Raw genomic sequence first — 17,078 nt, 5'->3', positions numbered from 1 at the left:
AACATGGACTCTTGTCTTTCAGAGTTAGTAGAATTAGCCCTTAAATCTCTTAACACCAGGATGGCTCAAACATGGAATTCTCTTCATCAAGCACAGATTCTATCTAACCAGAGCCCGGAAAATTCTATTGGAACTATGGACTCTAATGGAATGCCAGTGGAATCTGACGAAAGCTTTGCTCATGAAATAGAAGAGTTAATTGAGAAGGAGAACTTTTCAAGCATGATGGATTTGCAAGACATTGATGAATCAGACATAAAAGACTTGGAGTCTGGTTCTTTGCAGCACACATGCTATGAATCATCTTGGCAAGATGTAATGAGTTCCAATGACCTTGAACAAGATAAGCCAGGGGATAAAGGAGAAAATAATGGTAACATTTTACCCTGTCCCTTGCCTAACTCAGTAGAGGTTGAATCCATACTGGAAGCACATTCTGACAAAGCAATATTAGAACCTGATTTTGAGACAAATGCTAGTCTCATAGAATATTCAGATATTAGCAGCTGCTCTGACACAGATGGAAATTTTGATTTCAATATGAGTTCATCCATTGATGTTAACATGGATAGCAACCAGGCTGGTCAGTCTTCAGAGGAAGGAGACCTGAATTCAAGTATGCACTTATCTTCTGCTGAAGTCTGCCATAGTATTGTTGAAGCAGGTATGAGTGAAATAAATCAAAAGCGGGACACTGTACCTCCAGTGACCACAGGTGAAAGCAATGAAAGTGTAAACCATGCTGGCGATGACTGTAGTGATGGGTCACTTCTTACAAATGCTGAGGTTCCATGTACAGAAGAACAAGGTTTGGACCATATGAATGGTGCAGTGCCTTTGTCAAAAGATGGGCAAATTGAGGAAAGGGAAATTACTGATTTGGAATATTTTTTGGATCACTGCAAAGAGCTTGGTACCTCTCAGGATGGTTCCAACTGTGCCTCAAATCATGCAAATATTGATAGTTCATTGACTTCTAATGGGGATGAAAACATTTGCACAACCATAGATTCACTAAGTGTTTGCCAATTGGAAAGGACCGCCCCAGATACTGAAAACACATTATCAAAACATGAATTTGAAAAGACATTTGTAATTTCTGGTATTGGAAAAGGTCCACTTGGTGATTACCAGTTAGATGTAATGAACCCAAATCCTGAAAATACATCCTCAAAGCCCAACTTTCAAGAAACAATTCAGATATCTGGCATTGGAAAAGATTCTCTTGATTGCTGTCAATCGGAAAGCAATCAACCAGGTCCTGAAAGCAAATCCTCAGAACCTGACTTTCAAGAGACAATTGGGGTATCTGGAAATGGAAAAAAATCTCTTGATGGCTGTCAATTGGAAAGCAAAGGACCCAGTCCTGAAAGCACATCCTCAAAACCTGTCCATGGAAATTCTTCTCAGCTAGAAGGACAGAAATTCTTTGCATCTAAAGATGAACAAGTTGAGCGGAGTAGTTTCGGGTTCCTTGAGTCTTGTTTTGGTTTAAGAAGTACAGTACAGAACACTGAGGAACTGAAACACCCGGAACCTGCACATATAAACAAAGTCAATGAGTGCAGTCTGTTAAATCACAATGCAGTTGAATCTGAAAAGAAGATGGATGTGGAAACTTGTGTATCAAAAGATCCACCAGTACTCGGTACAGTGTCCAAGACCTTGCTAGATCCTGAACTGCAAAAATGTCTGACTGGCAATGGTACCGTTATAAACAAAGAATCTTTATCATATTTAAAAACCCAAAAGAGAAAACTGCAGCCTGTTGTTCTCCTTAAGACAACTGAGAAAATAACTTGTAATGGAAAAGAATACCATTGCTTTGAGTGCCAAGAGTCAACACAAAGTGTTGATGAACTAATTGAGCACTACCACTGCATGCATTCTCTCCATAAGTCTAGGTATTGCCTCTCTTGTGAAGGTTACTTCACTGGTGGTAAATTGGCTTTACAACATCTCTGTGGAGAAGTGGAATTTAATGACAAGAAAAAATCATCGTCCTCGTATACCAAAGTGCTTACTGAGGAAAAAGCAAAGTTCATATGTAGGTATTGTAGCAAGTCCTTTGTTCGACAAGCTTACCATAAAGATCATGAGCTGAAGCACAGAGTTGTCACACATCATAGATGTGACTGTTGTGGATTATACTTTCCTAATGCTCACAAATGTCAAAGTCACAAGCATAAAGCAACATGCACACCTTTGATACTAGACCCTTTTTTACAGACTGCAGATAACCCAGAATCAATCAAGGAAAAGAGTAACATACCAGATGTGGTTGAAACAGTTGGCTCCAATGTAGAACTTCGTAATTGCTTTGTGAAACTAATGGATGTGTGCAAGACCAGCCAACCACCTGAACAAATGCATTGTCAAGTTTGTGGCAAGACTTTCAGGCTCAGAGCACAATTAAATGCACACCTTAGATCACACTCGGATGAGAAGCCCTTCAAGTGTGACAACTGTGAAAAAGCATTCAAATATACCTGGAATCTTAACAAACATAAAAGAGAGCAGTGTTCACAAAAGATTGTCCCACATGAAAAAGTTCCAGATAACAACTTCGCACCAAAGTTTAAATGTCCTATCTGTTTTCGGATTTTCAAGTACTCCTACAATCGGACACGTCATTTGCGTCAACAGTGTCTCGAAGAATATATGAAAAAAGGCAAAGGAAGGATTGGTGACCGGTATCAATGCCCTTTATGTAAAGATATGTTTACTGTGGCCGGCAACCGCAATAGACACATTAAGCAAACTTGCATTAAGCTTAAACTCTACAGATCCAAAGGAAAGATAAAAAACAGAAAAGAGTTAGAGGAACTTGACAGTCCCAAAAAAGAGGACAAAGAGTCACTATTGACTATGTCCATACAAAAAGCCTCACAGTACAAATGCACTTACTGTCCAACTGAGTATTCTAGCAAGTCTGGTTACTACAGCCATCTAGCAAAGCATAAATTGCTTGGACATGACAAAAAGACAGTCAAACACAAACTTGGTAATGCTATTAATTTGAAAAACTCAAGCTCTGCTGTGGAAAGACCAACTAACCAAAAAAGTGCTGACAAAGATGCAAGACTTCCTTTTCCCTGTCGCTTCTGTGGAAGAGACTTTGCTTCACCTGACTCATTAAAAAAGCACTTACGACTTCATAAAGGAAACAAACCTTTTCGCTGTTTAGACTGTGGTAAAAATTTTGCCAGGCATGGACACCTAATGGCTCACAAAAATGTGCACAGGCGGAATATACAGTGTTCTGTCTGCTGGGAAGTTCTGCCGTCTATTGGAGATTTGTTAAAACACAGACAGTCCCATCCAAAAAAAGGCATACTTAAATGCCCTGATTGCCCTATGCAGTTCCAATTTCCAGTATTTCTGCTTCGACATGTGGCTGTGCACGAGAGGAGACGCAAACTTAAGGAACTTCTCCCTCCAAAGGATCAAGCTACACCTCAAAAGGTAGAAGAAATTTACAAAGAGGAGTTCAAATGTGCTCTCTGTCAGGAAGCCTTCGTTGACTCAAAAGCACTTAGCGAGCATTGTTTAACTCATATGCCTGGACCTACTGCATCCAAATGTCAGTTCTGCAAAAGCCATTTCTCAAGTCGTGCTGGACTTATTCGTCACATCCGCCTTCACACTGGTGAAAAGCCTTTTCCCTGTCCAATTTGTGGCAGGCACTTCCATAGAAAGGAAGTTCTTAAAATGCATCAGGAAAAATGCACAGTGGAGCAACCACCTCAAATGTCAAGTCCCAAACAAATACAGGCAGAACCTAGTGTAGACACTTCTTCAAAAAAGACCAGCAACGTCTATAATTGCTCATACTGCCCACATTCATTTCGTTTTCCAAACAATTTAAAACTCCATGAGAGAGCCCACTTGGCCAAGACAGTTTTCCCTTGTACAAAGTGTGGGAAGTTTTACAGGAAAAGGAAATTTAAAGATCATGTTGAACTCTGCAATGGAGACAAGATAAAACCTGCTTGCAGAAAATGTGGGAGAATTTTTACTAGAAAAAACTACAGAAATGGTCACGAAAAGCAGTGCCAGGGCAAGCAGAACAAAGCTGAAAGTGAAACGGGAAAAGAAACAAATGAGAAGGGCAAATTTAAGCAGCAATGTCCACAGTGCTTTAAATGTTTCAGATCTAGCAGTTTCCTCCAGAGACACATATCTCTTCATTCAAAGGAAATTCCATATGCATGCATGCATTGTGGACAGAAATTTGACAGTGAGGATCGACACTTGCAACATGAAGCTTTTTGTGATGGTGTGCTCAAGGAACGTAGATTGGAGAGTTTAAGAGGATCTGAAAAAATTAAATCATTGTTTGTTGAAGAAAAAAATCATAACGAGGTCACTGTGGTTCCTGGAGAAAATGGCGAGTCATTTAAGTGCAAATTTTGCACTAAATCATTCTTGAGGGCCAGATACCTAAGACGCCACATTCTTACTCACACAGAGGTCAAGCCATACCGGTGTAAGACTTGTGAAAGTTGTTTCTCTCGCTATGATCATTTAAAACTGCACCAAGCCCGCTGTAGAGGAAAGCGACAACTTGAGGTACGAGTTGAAAAGATGAGTCTTAACAGCGTGAGCACAAGTCCCCAAAGCCAAACCCAGGAAGATGGTGACGCATTGCAATGCAAATTTTGCTCAAAGCAGTTGTCCACCTCGAGTGATCTGAAGCGTCATATGGCCATGCTCCACATTACTGATAAACCTTTTCCCTGCAAAAGATGTGGCAAAACTTACAGTTCTAAAAAGAGCTTGAGTAGGCATAACCTTACAATCAGATGCAAAAAGATTTCAAAGGAAAGTGTGCCATCTGCCAAGAATAGTGTACAAACCCAACCATGCAGAGAAACATCCAAACTTCTGCAACGTATACAGGTGCACTATATGAATAAATTTAAATACCAATGTGAGTATTGCCCTCGACGCTTTAAACAATCAGGACAACTGAAGGTACACATACGTCTTCATACTGGGGAAAAACCATATGGCTGCGCCAACTGTGGAGAGCATTTCATCAGAACAGACTATTTGAAACGACACTTAGCTAAATGCAGTGGAAAGGGGGAAAAAGAAAAAATTCTTTGTGACAAGTGTGGTGACCTGTTTACCCGCGACGCACTTTCTGTACATCAGAAGACATGTGTCATTAGCTCAAAATCATCTGGATCACCTCAACAGACAAATGATAAAGACAAGAGCCCCACCAAGATAAAAGGTTTTTCCTGTGCTAACTGTAGTGATCGGTTTTTACTGTTCTCACAGCTCCAGCAGCATTTTTTAGCAAAGCATAGATCTGATCAGTCAAAAAATAATGATCAGCAGCAATTGGTATCAAGTCACATGCAAGTCATAAAGCAAGAACAGGTTGATGAGGGGTATGGGCAAAACCAAGAAAGCAGCAGTCAGATAAATGCACGGGAGCGACGTGCATGTTCAAACACAGACCTTCTCAAGCCTCTTAAATGCCCACAGTGCAACATGCGGTTTTCCAGGAGCACTGGCCTGGGTATGCATATGCGCATACATAAGGGAGTTTACCCATTTTCATGCACAAAATGTCATGTTGGGTTTTGGACCAGAAAGACAATGGAGAAACACAGGAGAAAATGTACAGGTCACACACTTATCTCAAATAATGGATCGGCGATGGAAAGTGCAGGTGATTTAAACGAGACTGTTCTAGTATTTAACAAGGGTTCTAATACAACAGGAACTGGTGTACTACAGACTAAATTCTCATGTAAAGATCAAGACCAGGAAAATGATGCAGAGAAAGGAGATGTGTCTATTCATAAGTATCAGTGTTCTGAGTGTGATCAGAGTTTTACCGATGGACTGAGACTCATAAGTCATTTGGAGGAACATGGACGTGAGGATCAAGAGCGCAGATCAGACATCCACAGATGCCATGTGTGCAATAAAGTCTTTGCTCAAGCTGGTATATTGCAAAGGCATATGAAATTGCAACATAATGAAAAGATGAATAATACTTGTGAAATTTGTTTCAAGAGATTTCGTTTTCCATCTGACCTGGACATTCATAGATCTCGTCATGACCCCAGTCGTCCCTTTCCCTGTAACAGTTGTAAGATGCGGTTTTTGACCGCTAAAGCCCTGACCATTCACCATAGGATGGCTCATTTGCATGCACAACCACCCAACTCAAAAGAATCTAGTGTGAAAGCAAGAACGGAGCAGCCTGAAATATATAGGTGTGAACCATGTGACAAAACCTATACATTAAAAAAGTCATACATGAAGCACTGCAAAATAAAACACAAAGAGGATTTTATCAAAACCCTCGCTGATAACGAATTGAAAAAATCTTCCAGCAATGCTAGTCAGGAATCAGATGAGGAAGACTCCCGAAATTTTGAAGACGAAGATGACAGCGACAATGACTCTGATTCTGCACCATACTTTCCTTGTCATGTTTGTGGTAAAACATTCTTAACATCCGAAAGTCTTGAGGATCATCAAAGATGTCATCTTGGCGAAAAACCCTTTGAGTGTGAAGAATGTGGGAAGTGCTTTTTTCAGCTTGGAAACTTGCAACAACATCAGCGGTGCCACAAGTCAGAGTTTCAGTGTCAAATGTGTGGTAAAGGTTTTGTCTCACTCTTCAGCCTGCGCAAACACAAGCAAACGCATATCAGAAAGAGTCCTCACCACTGTACCAAGTGTCACCTGAGCTTTACACGCTCAACAGAACTAGCGGAGCACATGGTTACCCACCGTGATGAAAACTTTCCATGTGACTTATGTGATGAAACCTTTTCCTGCAAAACAAGTCGGGCTGAGCATCGCAAGATGCACACAGAGCAAGAAGAAGAGCTTCCACCATTGATTCCTCCCACGCCACCTCAAACAATGCAAGTGACTCCTGCCAATACAAGTAATGTTGAGCAGTACAAGTATCGCTGTGGAATTTGTCAAGTAAGATTTCCAGATCCAGAACAGCTCTCAGAACATGGCTGCAATCCAGCAAAAGAGCGGCCATACTCATGTCCTGAATGCAACAAGCATTTTTTACATGGTTCACACCTGAAAAAGCATCAGCTCAGCCATCAGTTGACGGGACCACGCTCTTACCAGTGTAATCATTGCAGCATGAGCTTCACCCACCACCACCTTTTTCTCACTCATTTACGAAGCCATGGGAATGAAAAGGCTTCCAAGAACACTAACTTTCCTACCAGTGAAAAGATGATCCGTGTGGAACCTGTGAAGCGTGACAAGATTTACCAGTGCCCCATATGTCCAGAGAGTTTTTATCAAGCTTTGGACCTTGCGAATCACCTATCTGTTCATTCTCACATGTGCAGTGTATGTAATATGACTTTTCCCACTAAGAAAGACCTTGATGAACATGAAAAATGCCATCTGACTGCTGCTACTCAGTATGAATGCACGGAATGTGGAGACAGCTTTCTTGGAAGTGATGCTTTTCGCAAACACCACTGTAGTAATAGAAATATGACCTTTTCAAAAAAGCACCATTCAGAGCCATCTGGCTCTTCCTCCAAGAAGCAGAGTTCAGGCAGTCATTTTCAAGCGGGTGATGAAGAAGAGGAAGAGGTTGATGTTGGAGAAGACTTCATTATTTGTCCTATCTGTAAAAGACGGTTCTCCTCCAATAGCAGTTTAATGGAGCATCATAAAAAGCATCATGAGGAGCCGCGTCCTTTCAAGTGCTTGGTTTGTAACAAAGGCTTTACAAAGAAACGTTATCTTACACAGCACCAGCAGATACACAGTGAACGCCCTTACCAGTGTGAAGTATGCTCAGAATCCTTTAAAACAGAGACGGCTCTTGTATCGCATCGTAAAATTCATGATGCAAAAAGGCAACACCAGTGCCCAATATGTAGCAGATCCTACCTTACAGCAAATGATCTTGCAAAACATAAAAGGAAGCATGCTGAATATCAAAGCCTGAGTGAGGACAACCAAGAATACCGATGCGATATGTGTTATAAATCCTTTACCATGTTTGCTCATTTGCAAAAGCATCAAGAAACCCATGTGGGACAAGTGGTCTATGAATGCACAGAGTGTGACAAAGCCTTTGCTTTTCTAAATCTTTTGGAGGAACATCAGAGGACTCATGGTGCTGCTTCTACAGAATCTCTTTAGTCCCAGTCACCAACCCATTTTTCCTATTACTTATGACTCTATTTCCTGCAATGCAGGTTGTTTAAAATCATTCAGTTTTCTGAACGTTATTTGTTAAGATTGACTGTACATACAATTCAGTGTTGTTTTTACATAGGCCTAACTGCTTTTATCCACTTTGAAATATGATGTTGGTGTTTTACCCTAGTTCAGAATGTTAATGTTCATACAATCTACTCCGTTCTACAGTTCTGTGAACTGCTCACTAATTTTTCTTTGTACAATAATCAGGCTGATGTAAATTACATTTATGTAATCTAGATGATGTATGGAACTATAGGCATGAATGCAGTTGATGTTATTGTTCCACAGTACAGTTCACAAGGATGTATAGTAATTCCTGCGTCATTCCTCCATTTGTTCCAATTCCTGCGTCATATTCTTATGACAGTTAGAGGAAATCTGTAGATGAATGTTAATGTTTCATCGTAATGCCCAGCCATGTTGTTATTTTTCTTTTCTTTTTCCGTCTGTAAACATTTAAGGTCAAGTTAAGGGGTCATTACACGGAATGTGAATGCTATTACATCAAAATCCAGATTTACCTTTTTCTTAAGGAGTCTAACTTGAATGACTTTCATAAAAAAAAACAAAAAAAAACAAGCTTGACAATTCTGTATCCACTCTGTATGTTTTAATCTACATTAGTGCTGACATATATGCCTATAAAACCTGTTTAGTTTGACTTTTATATGGCAATGTTGAGTTCCCTCAACTAGTAAAAACATTTAAAACTGTTTTGTTGTTTGAGCAGTTTTTTTCACTTATGGAATGATTTGAGGTAATGGGTCACAACGAACCACATTTTATATCCAGTTGAATATGGCTTCACTAATGAAGTAAACAGTCAGTAACTTGGTGTGAATCTTATTAAAAGTATAAGCTATTGTTATACAGGATTGTTTTCATACTGGCAATTAGATTTTGGAATAATGATTGACGACCAACCTCCCTGTCAAGTATGTATGTGATAAAATGCCATTTCATAGTGGCTGAAACCCATATAAAATGGTAGTCCCAAAGGGGGTTCACCACTTACAAACGGTGAGGGGAAAAATACCTAATCAAAAACATGTATTAGTCATGTTAAAGTAAAAATTTTGTTTTGAGTTTTGTTTCATATATATCACACACATACACACACACACACACACACACACACACACATATATATATATATATATATATATATATATATATATACATAATGTGTGTGTGAATTTTTATTATTTTCATGCTGCTTTTTGGAGCTTTAATACGAGTTATGATTATGGAGACATTGGATTAGGAATTTCAGCATGTTTTGGTTAAATACAGCCCCTAATTTGGTTTTAGATTTATCTTGTGAATCTATAGCAGCTATATCTACAGGTCAGTATTTGACTCAAGATTCAGAGTGTGTGAATTTGGCCTTGATATAACAGTATACATTAAAAGTAAAACATGTCACCAGTTACTTTAGTTTTGCCTTTTTTGTTGTTGTTTGTTTTACTGGATTGATTTAAGAAAACTTTACATATGGTTCTTCCGATAAACATCTTCTGAATTCTCAACTGACCAGATATAGCTTGAGTTGACACTTTGTCACAAATTAATAATATAAAGGAAGCTCCAACACAAAGGTACTAAATCATGTTTGGTTGACCTCTACAAAATAAAATGATAGATAATTCTAGATATTTGCTAAATCATCTTTTACTGTTTTCTAGTAAACCATATAGCTAATAAAGAAATGTTTATTGAACCAGCACACAATCATCAGTAGTTATTATGGTGTAATCAAATATAATCTGGTTACTATGTTTTACAACTAAGTAGCTGGCTTCTTGGTTTAAAGTAGTAGTTCATCTGTGCTGAACAGCAGCTTCCATTTTCTTTAATTAAAATATCACCTAAATATATAGAACAATGTAAATTGAATCAAAAATGTGTCCAAATATTGATTATAATTGCTGACGTTTAATGAAAGGACTAACATCCATATTTTTTAGACCTATAACTATTCTGTATTTTTAGTGTTTCTCAAATAATCCATGATGGATTAAACCTACCAGTAATATTTGTATGTAATGAGAAAAGTGTAGTGTACACCGGTCCCTCACACCAGTTGGTGGCGGTATATTTAAACTTCTCTTGTGGAGACTGGGCGTGAGTGCTCAGAGATACTGCCCTCTGTAGTGAACGGCGGGAATTACACGTCTCTACAGAAACTGGGTGCAAAATACATACCGCCTTTCGGGTTGAAAATAAATAACTTCTATCATTAAAATCATGCAAGTTTGTAAATCGTACTTTCCCAAGGTGAGTGCAAGCTAGTAACCGTTTGAGGAACTTTTATGGTTAGTTTTTATTTCGTGCATACAGCCCTTAGCTGCTGTTTTTGTCATTCAATTCCCTTGTGCAGCACGCGAATGACGTTCCGCATGCACTGTATCCCCATGATATAGCTACAAAGCGCGTTTGATTTTTTTTTTAAGAGGTGTAATTCAACGTTGAGAGCTGCAGGCTAATTGATAACGTTAGTTATATCTGTTTCTGTCGGAAGAACGTGCCAAATATCCAGCATCCATTGCAATTCTGGTTATTAGTATGTGTTACATTCACGCTCATTTTATAATTTCGACTAAAACTAAATCGACGAATAGTGTGCAAATTACCATTGTTTTGGGTTAAATTTCTGTGAAACAGCGTTTATTTAAACACGAGTGTAGTGCTAGGGTAACGTTAAGTGGCCAGGCCTATCAAAATCCAAGCATGAGTAGGCGATCTATTGTTGCTACACTAGGTTGTGTATAACGAATAACTTACTTGAACACTTTACTTCGAAACGAAAGCGGTGAAGCAGTTTGGTTTTAACTAGCGGAGTTTTCTGAGAAATTAGTTTTCTCATTTAAATATGCATAAACTCACCAACAGTTGTACTGCTTGTGAGAGGTAACGTGCGGTACGTGTTTTGAAGAGATTCATCTCTTTAAGTATATAATTATAATCACACGTGCCAATTTCTTAAAAATGTTATCTTTGTATTCATGATGGTTTTACACAAATTAAAAAGAACTAAAAAAAAAACATTACGTCTGTCGTGGAAATCAAGAAATGTTAATTGTTTAAGCAACATAACACAAGTTGTTATTGTTTGAATAATAATAATGGTAATTATTATAATACTGTAAAACAACATATTGTTATTGTATTGAATATTGTGCTTTACTGTATACATTATATTTCAGTTTCATGCATCCTAGAAAACAGAGTGAAGAGTTTGTGTTTTTGATGCTAGTTTAATTTTTTGGTTTTATATAAAACGTGCCCAAATATAAAATTACACTGTACAAAGGTAATTCAATTTTTAGGACTGCATTATATAATTGTCTTTTAATATTGAAACATTCCTGAACTCATATACAGTGTTAATTATTGTAATTTAATTACTTTAAACTTGATAAAGGAAAGTAATGGATTACTCTTAATTTTTTTGTAATTACAATTATTTCTGATGTAATAGCATTAAATAGTGTAAACATTATTGAACAACTCTATATAAAAATATATATATAGATTGACCATCAAAATTTTTAATGTTAAAATGTATGTTTTAACATAACTTTCTCCTATTTAATACTTTGGTTAGTTCATGAATAAGTAATCCAAGCAGCTGAGCTCTTCTTCCAGAATCGGTTAAAAACACGTATCTTCCATCTTTATTTGACCCTGTAGCACTTTCTATTCTAATTCTGTTCTTTAACAAAAATTGTCCCTTTTGACTTTTTCATCTACTAACTGCTTGTTTTTCTTTTTATTATACAGTGTATTTTTCTATTCTATACGTTTTCTTTCTATTTATTATATAATAAAAAAAAAAAACACTTGCTACGTGTACTGCACTAAGCTAACTGAGACTTGTTATACCACTCTTTTGTTGATATTGATTGCTTCTGTTTTCTCATTTATAAGTAGCTTTGGATAAAAGCATCTGCTAAATATCTGCTTATATATATGTAATCAAATTTTATATTATTTATTTGAAAGAATTAAAATAACAGTTTTTATGCCTGTTTTTCTGTTGTACTGGTTGAGGCTGATATGAGATTTAAATGTAATAAGTATATATATTTTTAAAGACAGTAATTTGTACAGAAATCTGATTACACTGTTAATTACTTTTAATTGTAACTTACCAGAGAGTGCTCATAGGGCACTAAACATGATCGCATATGTAAATATAACATTTCATGATTTATTTCTGAATTTAAAACATTTGAACTCATGCAATGCCATTAATGTTTTTTGTTTGCTTTCTTTTTAGGAGATACTAAACAATAACAAAAACGTTGGTTACGCTTCTTAAATGTAATATTGGCAGAGGAATCATCTGGTGCCTAAAAAATGCTTGGGTTTCAAGAAACAAGATCTACTGGAAGTCCTAAAACATACAGTTGTGTGGCATGTTCAGCTACTTTTCATAATTTGGCATCACTCCTGGTGCACCAAGCGTCTCATGCAAGTGATATCTCTCAACAGCCAGAATCAGCATTACCTACTTGTGTCAGCTGTGGAAGCTTATTTACAAGCCAAGATCTCCTTGAAAAACACCACTGTGCAATGTTGCCCACTCCAGCATCTCCAGTCCACACCTGCATATGTGACTGTGGCGAGGAGTTTAGTGATCTTACAGCTCTTGAAGACCACAAAAAGCAACATGGGTCAGAAGACAAGGTCAAATCAGATTTGGAGAGTATTCCAGTTGTGCCAGATAACAAAACAGCCTCCAGCCATCCTATCTCAGACCAAGTTTTTCACAGTCTTTTGCCATCCCATTCCCATGAAAAACCCCTTGCACAAAATCCACCTTCTACTTCAAACATTGACATCAAGAAGAACAAATCCAATGAATCTGCAGACATGAACGGCAACAAATCTGCAGACATGGACGGCAACAAATCTGCAGACATGGATGGCAACAAATCTGCAGACATGGATGGCAACAAATCTGCAGACATGGACGGCAACAAATCTGCAGACATGAAAAACAATGAATCTGCAGACATGGGTGACAATGAATCTGCATATATGGACAGCTACGAATCTGCAGACATGAAAAGCAACGAATCTGCAAAAATGGACGGCAACGAATCTGCAGATATGGATGGCAACGAATCTGCAGACATAGACAGCAACATCTTGAAGCCATCTGAATCCCACAGTGTTACCGAAGAGCAAGTGCAGTTACCTGAACAGGACAATGATGCTTTACCATCCTCCAACGTGGTAAACAACTCTGTGCAAGACAATGAGAAATCACCAGAATCTAGTGAAGATTCAGCTGCATTTAATAAGAAATCAATCCTGAAGATGCTAGCATCTGCTTACATGAGTCATAGACAACCTGTCCAAATGAAACAGAGGAACTTGCCCCCCAGAAAAGTTTCACCAAGAGCACCAATGCAACCTGCGATCATCATGACAATACCAAAACCCAAGCCACTGGAGAATCAATCAAAGACAAAAAAAGACAACACCATGGTTGGAGTGAAAACTGCAAAGATGTTGCCTAAGAAGAGCAAGATTATATCTGTGACACAAACTCTCTGTCCTGTGGTGGTTCTTGAAACTCGCCAAAAACTTGTTGGCCGGGACAATGTGGAAGGCAGACATCAGTGCAGACTCTGCCGTAGGGTTTTCCAAGACGTAGACACCTTGATAATGCATCATGCCCTGCATAAAAAAGAACGAGTTAAATTTTGTCTTTGTTGTCAACAATTTGTGATAACCATAATCTCCGTCCCAGAAAGCCATGTCTGCTATGATGGATTTTCTAGAAACCATCAACCTTTGATGGGAAAAATGTCTCTGAAACCAATCAGCCCTACAGATCAACAGGCAGAAAAAATGTTCTACTGTTCTTTATGCAAGCGTGGCTACACACGCATACGCAGCCTCAAAAAGCACAACTGTCCCTGTAAAAATTCTCTGAAATCCCCGACCACTGTAGGCACCAGCGGTAATGTCAAACTTCAAAATTTGGAGGAGTGCAATAGAGCTTTCCTAAACTCGAAAACAAATCAAATGTCAACACAGCATATAGATATTGGTGTAGGCACGGAGTCGGTAAAGATTGAGGAACAGACCACAGAACTTCCTATCGGCAAAAAAGATCAGACTGGGCTGAAGATGCAGCTGAAGGACCAGTTAAATCCCCCGAAAACCCTTGAATCCGTCTTTGCCAGTGTTTCTAACGCCAAACCAACTGAACCAACTAAAAACTCAGTTGAATTACCAGCCAACATAGGTGATGTAAAACAAGAGGAAAGTGATAAATTGGTTGAAAAGCAGTGGACCATGCCTTTGGATGATGCTGAAATTGATGTACTAATAGATGTGGATCAAAAGGACTCAGATGAGGACGATTTGACAGATGTGGTAGGAGACGACTGCGATGAAGCTGAGGATGATGTCATTGTAGAGCCTCATGAGGACATGGAAATGAAGTCAGCAGTACCTAGTAATGGCTTTCAGGTGCATGTGACTAACAAAGGCTTGAAAAGGTTTGTTTGCAACGGGTGCCAGAGAAGCTATTCCCGCCTGTTTACTCTAAAGGAGCATTTGAGGTTTTGTGATGCAAGAGAGTTAAAGCTGCCAAATGTTACATCATCCAATACGGCTGGGCCGATTAAAAGGTTTCCATGTCCTCAGTGTGGTAAGTTCTTTAGCCGCAAAGACAATATGAATATGCATCAAAGGAAGTGCCATCCTGCAACAAACACTGATTCAGTAGTAAGTAACAGAACAGTGGAGCCTAAAACACCTGTAGCTCAGGAAAACTTATTCGTCCTGTCACCATCTACAGAAAGTCAAGCAGTCCGTCAAGAAAGCACTCCGAATACTAGCAGTAACAGAAACTGGGGGATCATGTCACTTCCATCTGTGCTCCCAAGAAGAGTGACGTGCGAATGCGGATCCTCGTTCACTTGTCCTCGACTTCTCTTCGAACACCTGCAACAGCATGCGCAGGAGTCCTACATTTGTCCACACTGTGGTGAGAACCTACAATCATGGATGGATTTTGAGGCACATCAGCAGTTGCACCAAGCTCAGAGCTCTTCAAGTGAGCAAAGAGCTGCCCAGCAGCAACCTCATTCATTTTCCCAAGCGCAACCATCCCGTGCTCTGACTCGGCCGCAACAGTCTCCAGGTTTTCCTGAGCATAACATAAAAGCCCAACTGCCTGGACTCTTGGCACCTCAACATTTGAACAATAGGCCAATTCCTGAGGCTCTGACTTGCAATAAATGCAAAAAGAACTTCAGTCTCCGCAGAAACTTGTTAAGACACATACGGTTGCGTTGTAATGGCGATACTGCAGATCAGAAGAATCACACCTGCTCTCGTTGTGGTACAACATTCCAAAGCCCATTGATGCTTAAAATTCACATTCAAAGCAATACATGTAAACCTGCATTTAAACCGATTCGGTGCCCGGTGTGTGTGCGTTGGTTCAGTTGTCTAGATGGGCTCAAGAGACACCTGGTCTCACACAGCAGGCAGTCCGTCTTAACATGTCAGATTTGTGACCAGAACTGTCCAACCCCTCAGGCACTCGAGGAGCATAAAAGAAACGTTCATCGACTCAACAGCGGAATGAGGCCAGCGGAGAATGCACAACAACAGCTGCATCAAGCTGGTGCACAAACCAGTCCATCTACTCCTACTCCTTTTCAATGTCACATTTGTCTTCGCTACTATCCAAAGCTTCAGTCCCTGAAGGATCACTTGAGGAAAGTTCATCGGCCAAAACAGCCGAAACAAACAAATCGGAGTACCATAGAACCGGTCCGTTCTGGACCGTTTCAATGTCAGATATGTGACCGCTTCTATCCTAACATTAAATCTCTGAAAAACCACAGAAGAAGAGTGCATCACATTGTGGGTGGTGTGTTTCTGCCATCAAAGGGAACGGAGCAAAACATCACTCCCAGTCATTTTCAGTGTCACATTTGCCCAGGCAGCTATCCAGATGAACAGTCCCTCCGAAACCACAGAAGGAGGGTCCATCAAATAGTGGAAGGTCAGGACCTGTCGAGGGGAATCACTCAACACATTCTATACAAGTGTCAGATTTGCCAGCGCGGCTATCCTGATGCAGTGTCCCTTAGAAATCATAGGAGGAGAGTTCATCGTATATTAGGGCCAGTGCCTGAAACGCCACCACCACCACCACCACCACCACCAACAACAACAACAACAAATAATGACACAGAAGATGTTCTAGAGCAGAAACCGATACCTTTCCTGTGAACGGTGTTCATGCTTTCATAAAAGGTGGATCTGCTGCTTACGTTTATTGCTGTATATGCAAAAAAAAAAAGTCATAAGGCAGCATCTGTTGAGTATATTATACCATTTAGTAGAAGACAAATAATTTTGAATAGTTCAAGTGTCATATCTGATCAGTAGTGTAACAGTTTTTTTGTTGTTGTTAATACATTGTTTAGCTTACTCTGTATTTCATTGATGCTGCCTTAATTTAATTCATCTATTAAATACAGACCCCCCCCCCAATACAAACAGAAAGATTTTTGGCGAATGCACTGTATAAATGTAAAATAGAACAGTTGATGGCTGTTTTTAAGGTAGCCAATGTGTATTAGTGTACTGTAAATACATTTTGTCCTACGTTGCATCAATAAACACAATGGTGACATCTTTCCAAGTCTCCAATAAACCAATAACAGGTGTGGTCATACACACGTTCCTTTAAATGTAAACTCTTGAGGGTTATACTGGGCTAAATGTTGTAGTAATAATGAAACTTGCTGGACACATCTAAATGATAATGACTGATGGAGGACTGAACAAATAAATATATGAGCTGCTTT

At 39.1% G+C, this 17,078-nt stretch overlaps 2 protein-coding genes across 3 annotated transcripts in view; both read left to right on the top strand.

Annotated features, from left to right (window-relative positions):
* LOC113116702 (uncharacterized) overlaps nt 1–8,939 on the top strand; it is a 35,053-nt gene extending 26,114 nt beyond the window's left edge. For both annotated transcript variants that reach the window (XM_026285014.1, XM_026285015.1), the window contains exon 4: nt 23–8,939. In XM_026285014.1, coding sequence (XP_026140799.1) covers nt 61–8,163 — 8,103 coding nt within the window. In that variant the 5' untranslated portion in view covers nt 23–60 and the 3' untranslated portion in view covers nt 8,164–8,939. The remainder of the gene's footprint in view (nt 1–22) is intronic.
* A 1,421-nt stretch (nt 8,940–10,360) lies between these two features.
* LOC113116703 (zinc finger protein 521-like) lies at nt 10,361–16,908 on the top strand. The gene is made up of 2 exons (XM_026285017.1): nt 10,361–10,503; nt 12,509–16,908. The coding sequence occupies exon 2, from the start codon at nt 12,589–12,591 to the stop codon at nt 16,495–16,497; it is 3,909 nt and encodes a 1,302-aa protein (XP_026140802.1). The 5' UTR covers nt 10,361–10,503; nt 12,509–12,588; the 3' UTR covers nt 16,498–16,908.
* The last annotated feature ends 170 nt before the right edge of the window (nt 16,909–17,078 follow it).

Source organism: Carassius auratus, chromosome 16, assembly GCF_003368295.1.
Source record: "Carassius auratus strain Wakin chromosome 16, ASM336829v1, whole genome shotgun sequence".
NCBI lineage: Eukaryota > Metazoa > Chordata > Actinopteri > Cypriniformes > Cyprinidae > Carassius > Carassius auratus.
This window is presented reverse-complemented; position numbering and strand designations above follow the sequence as displayed.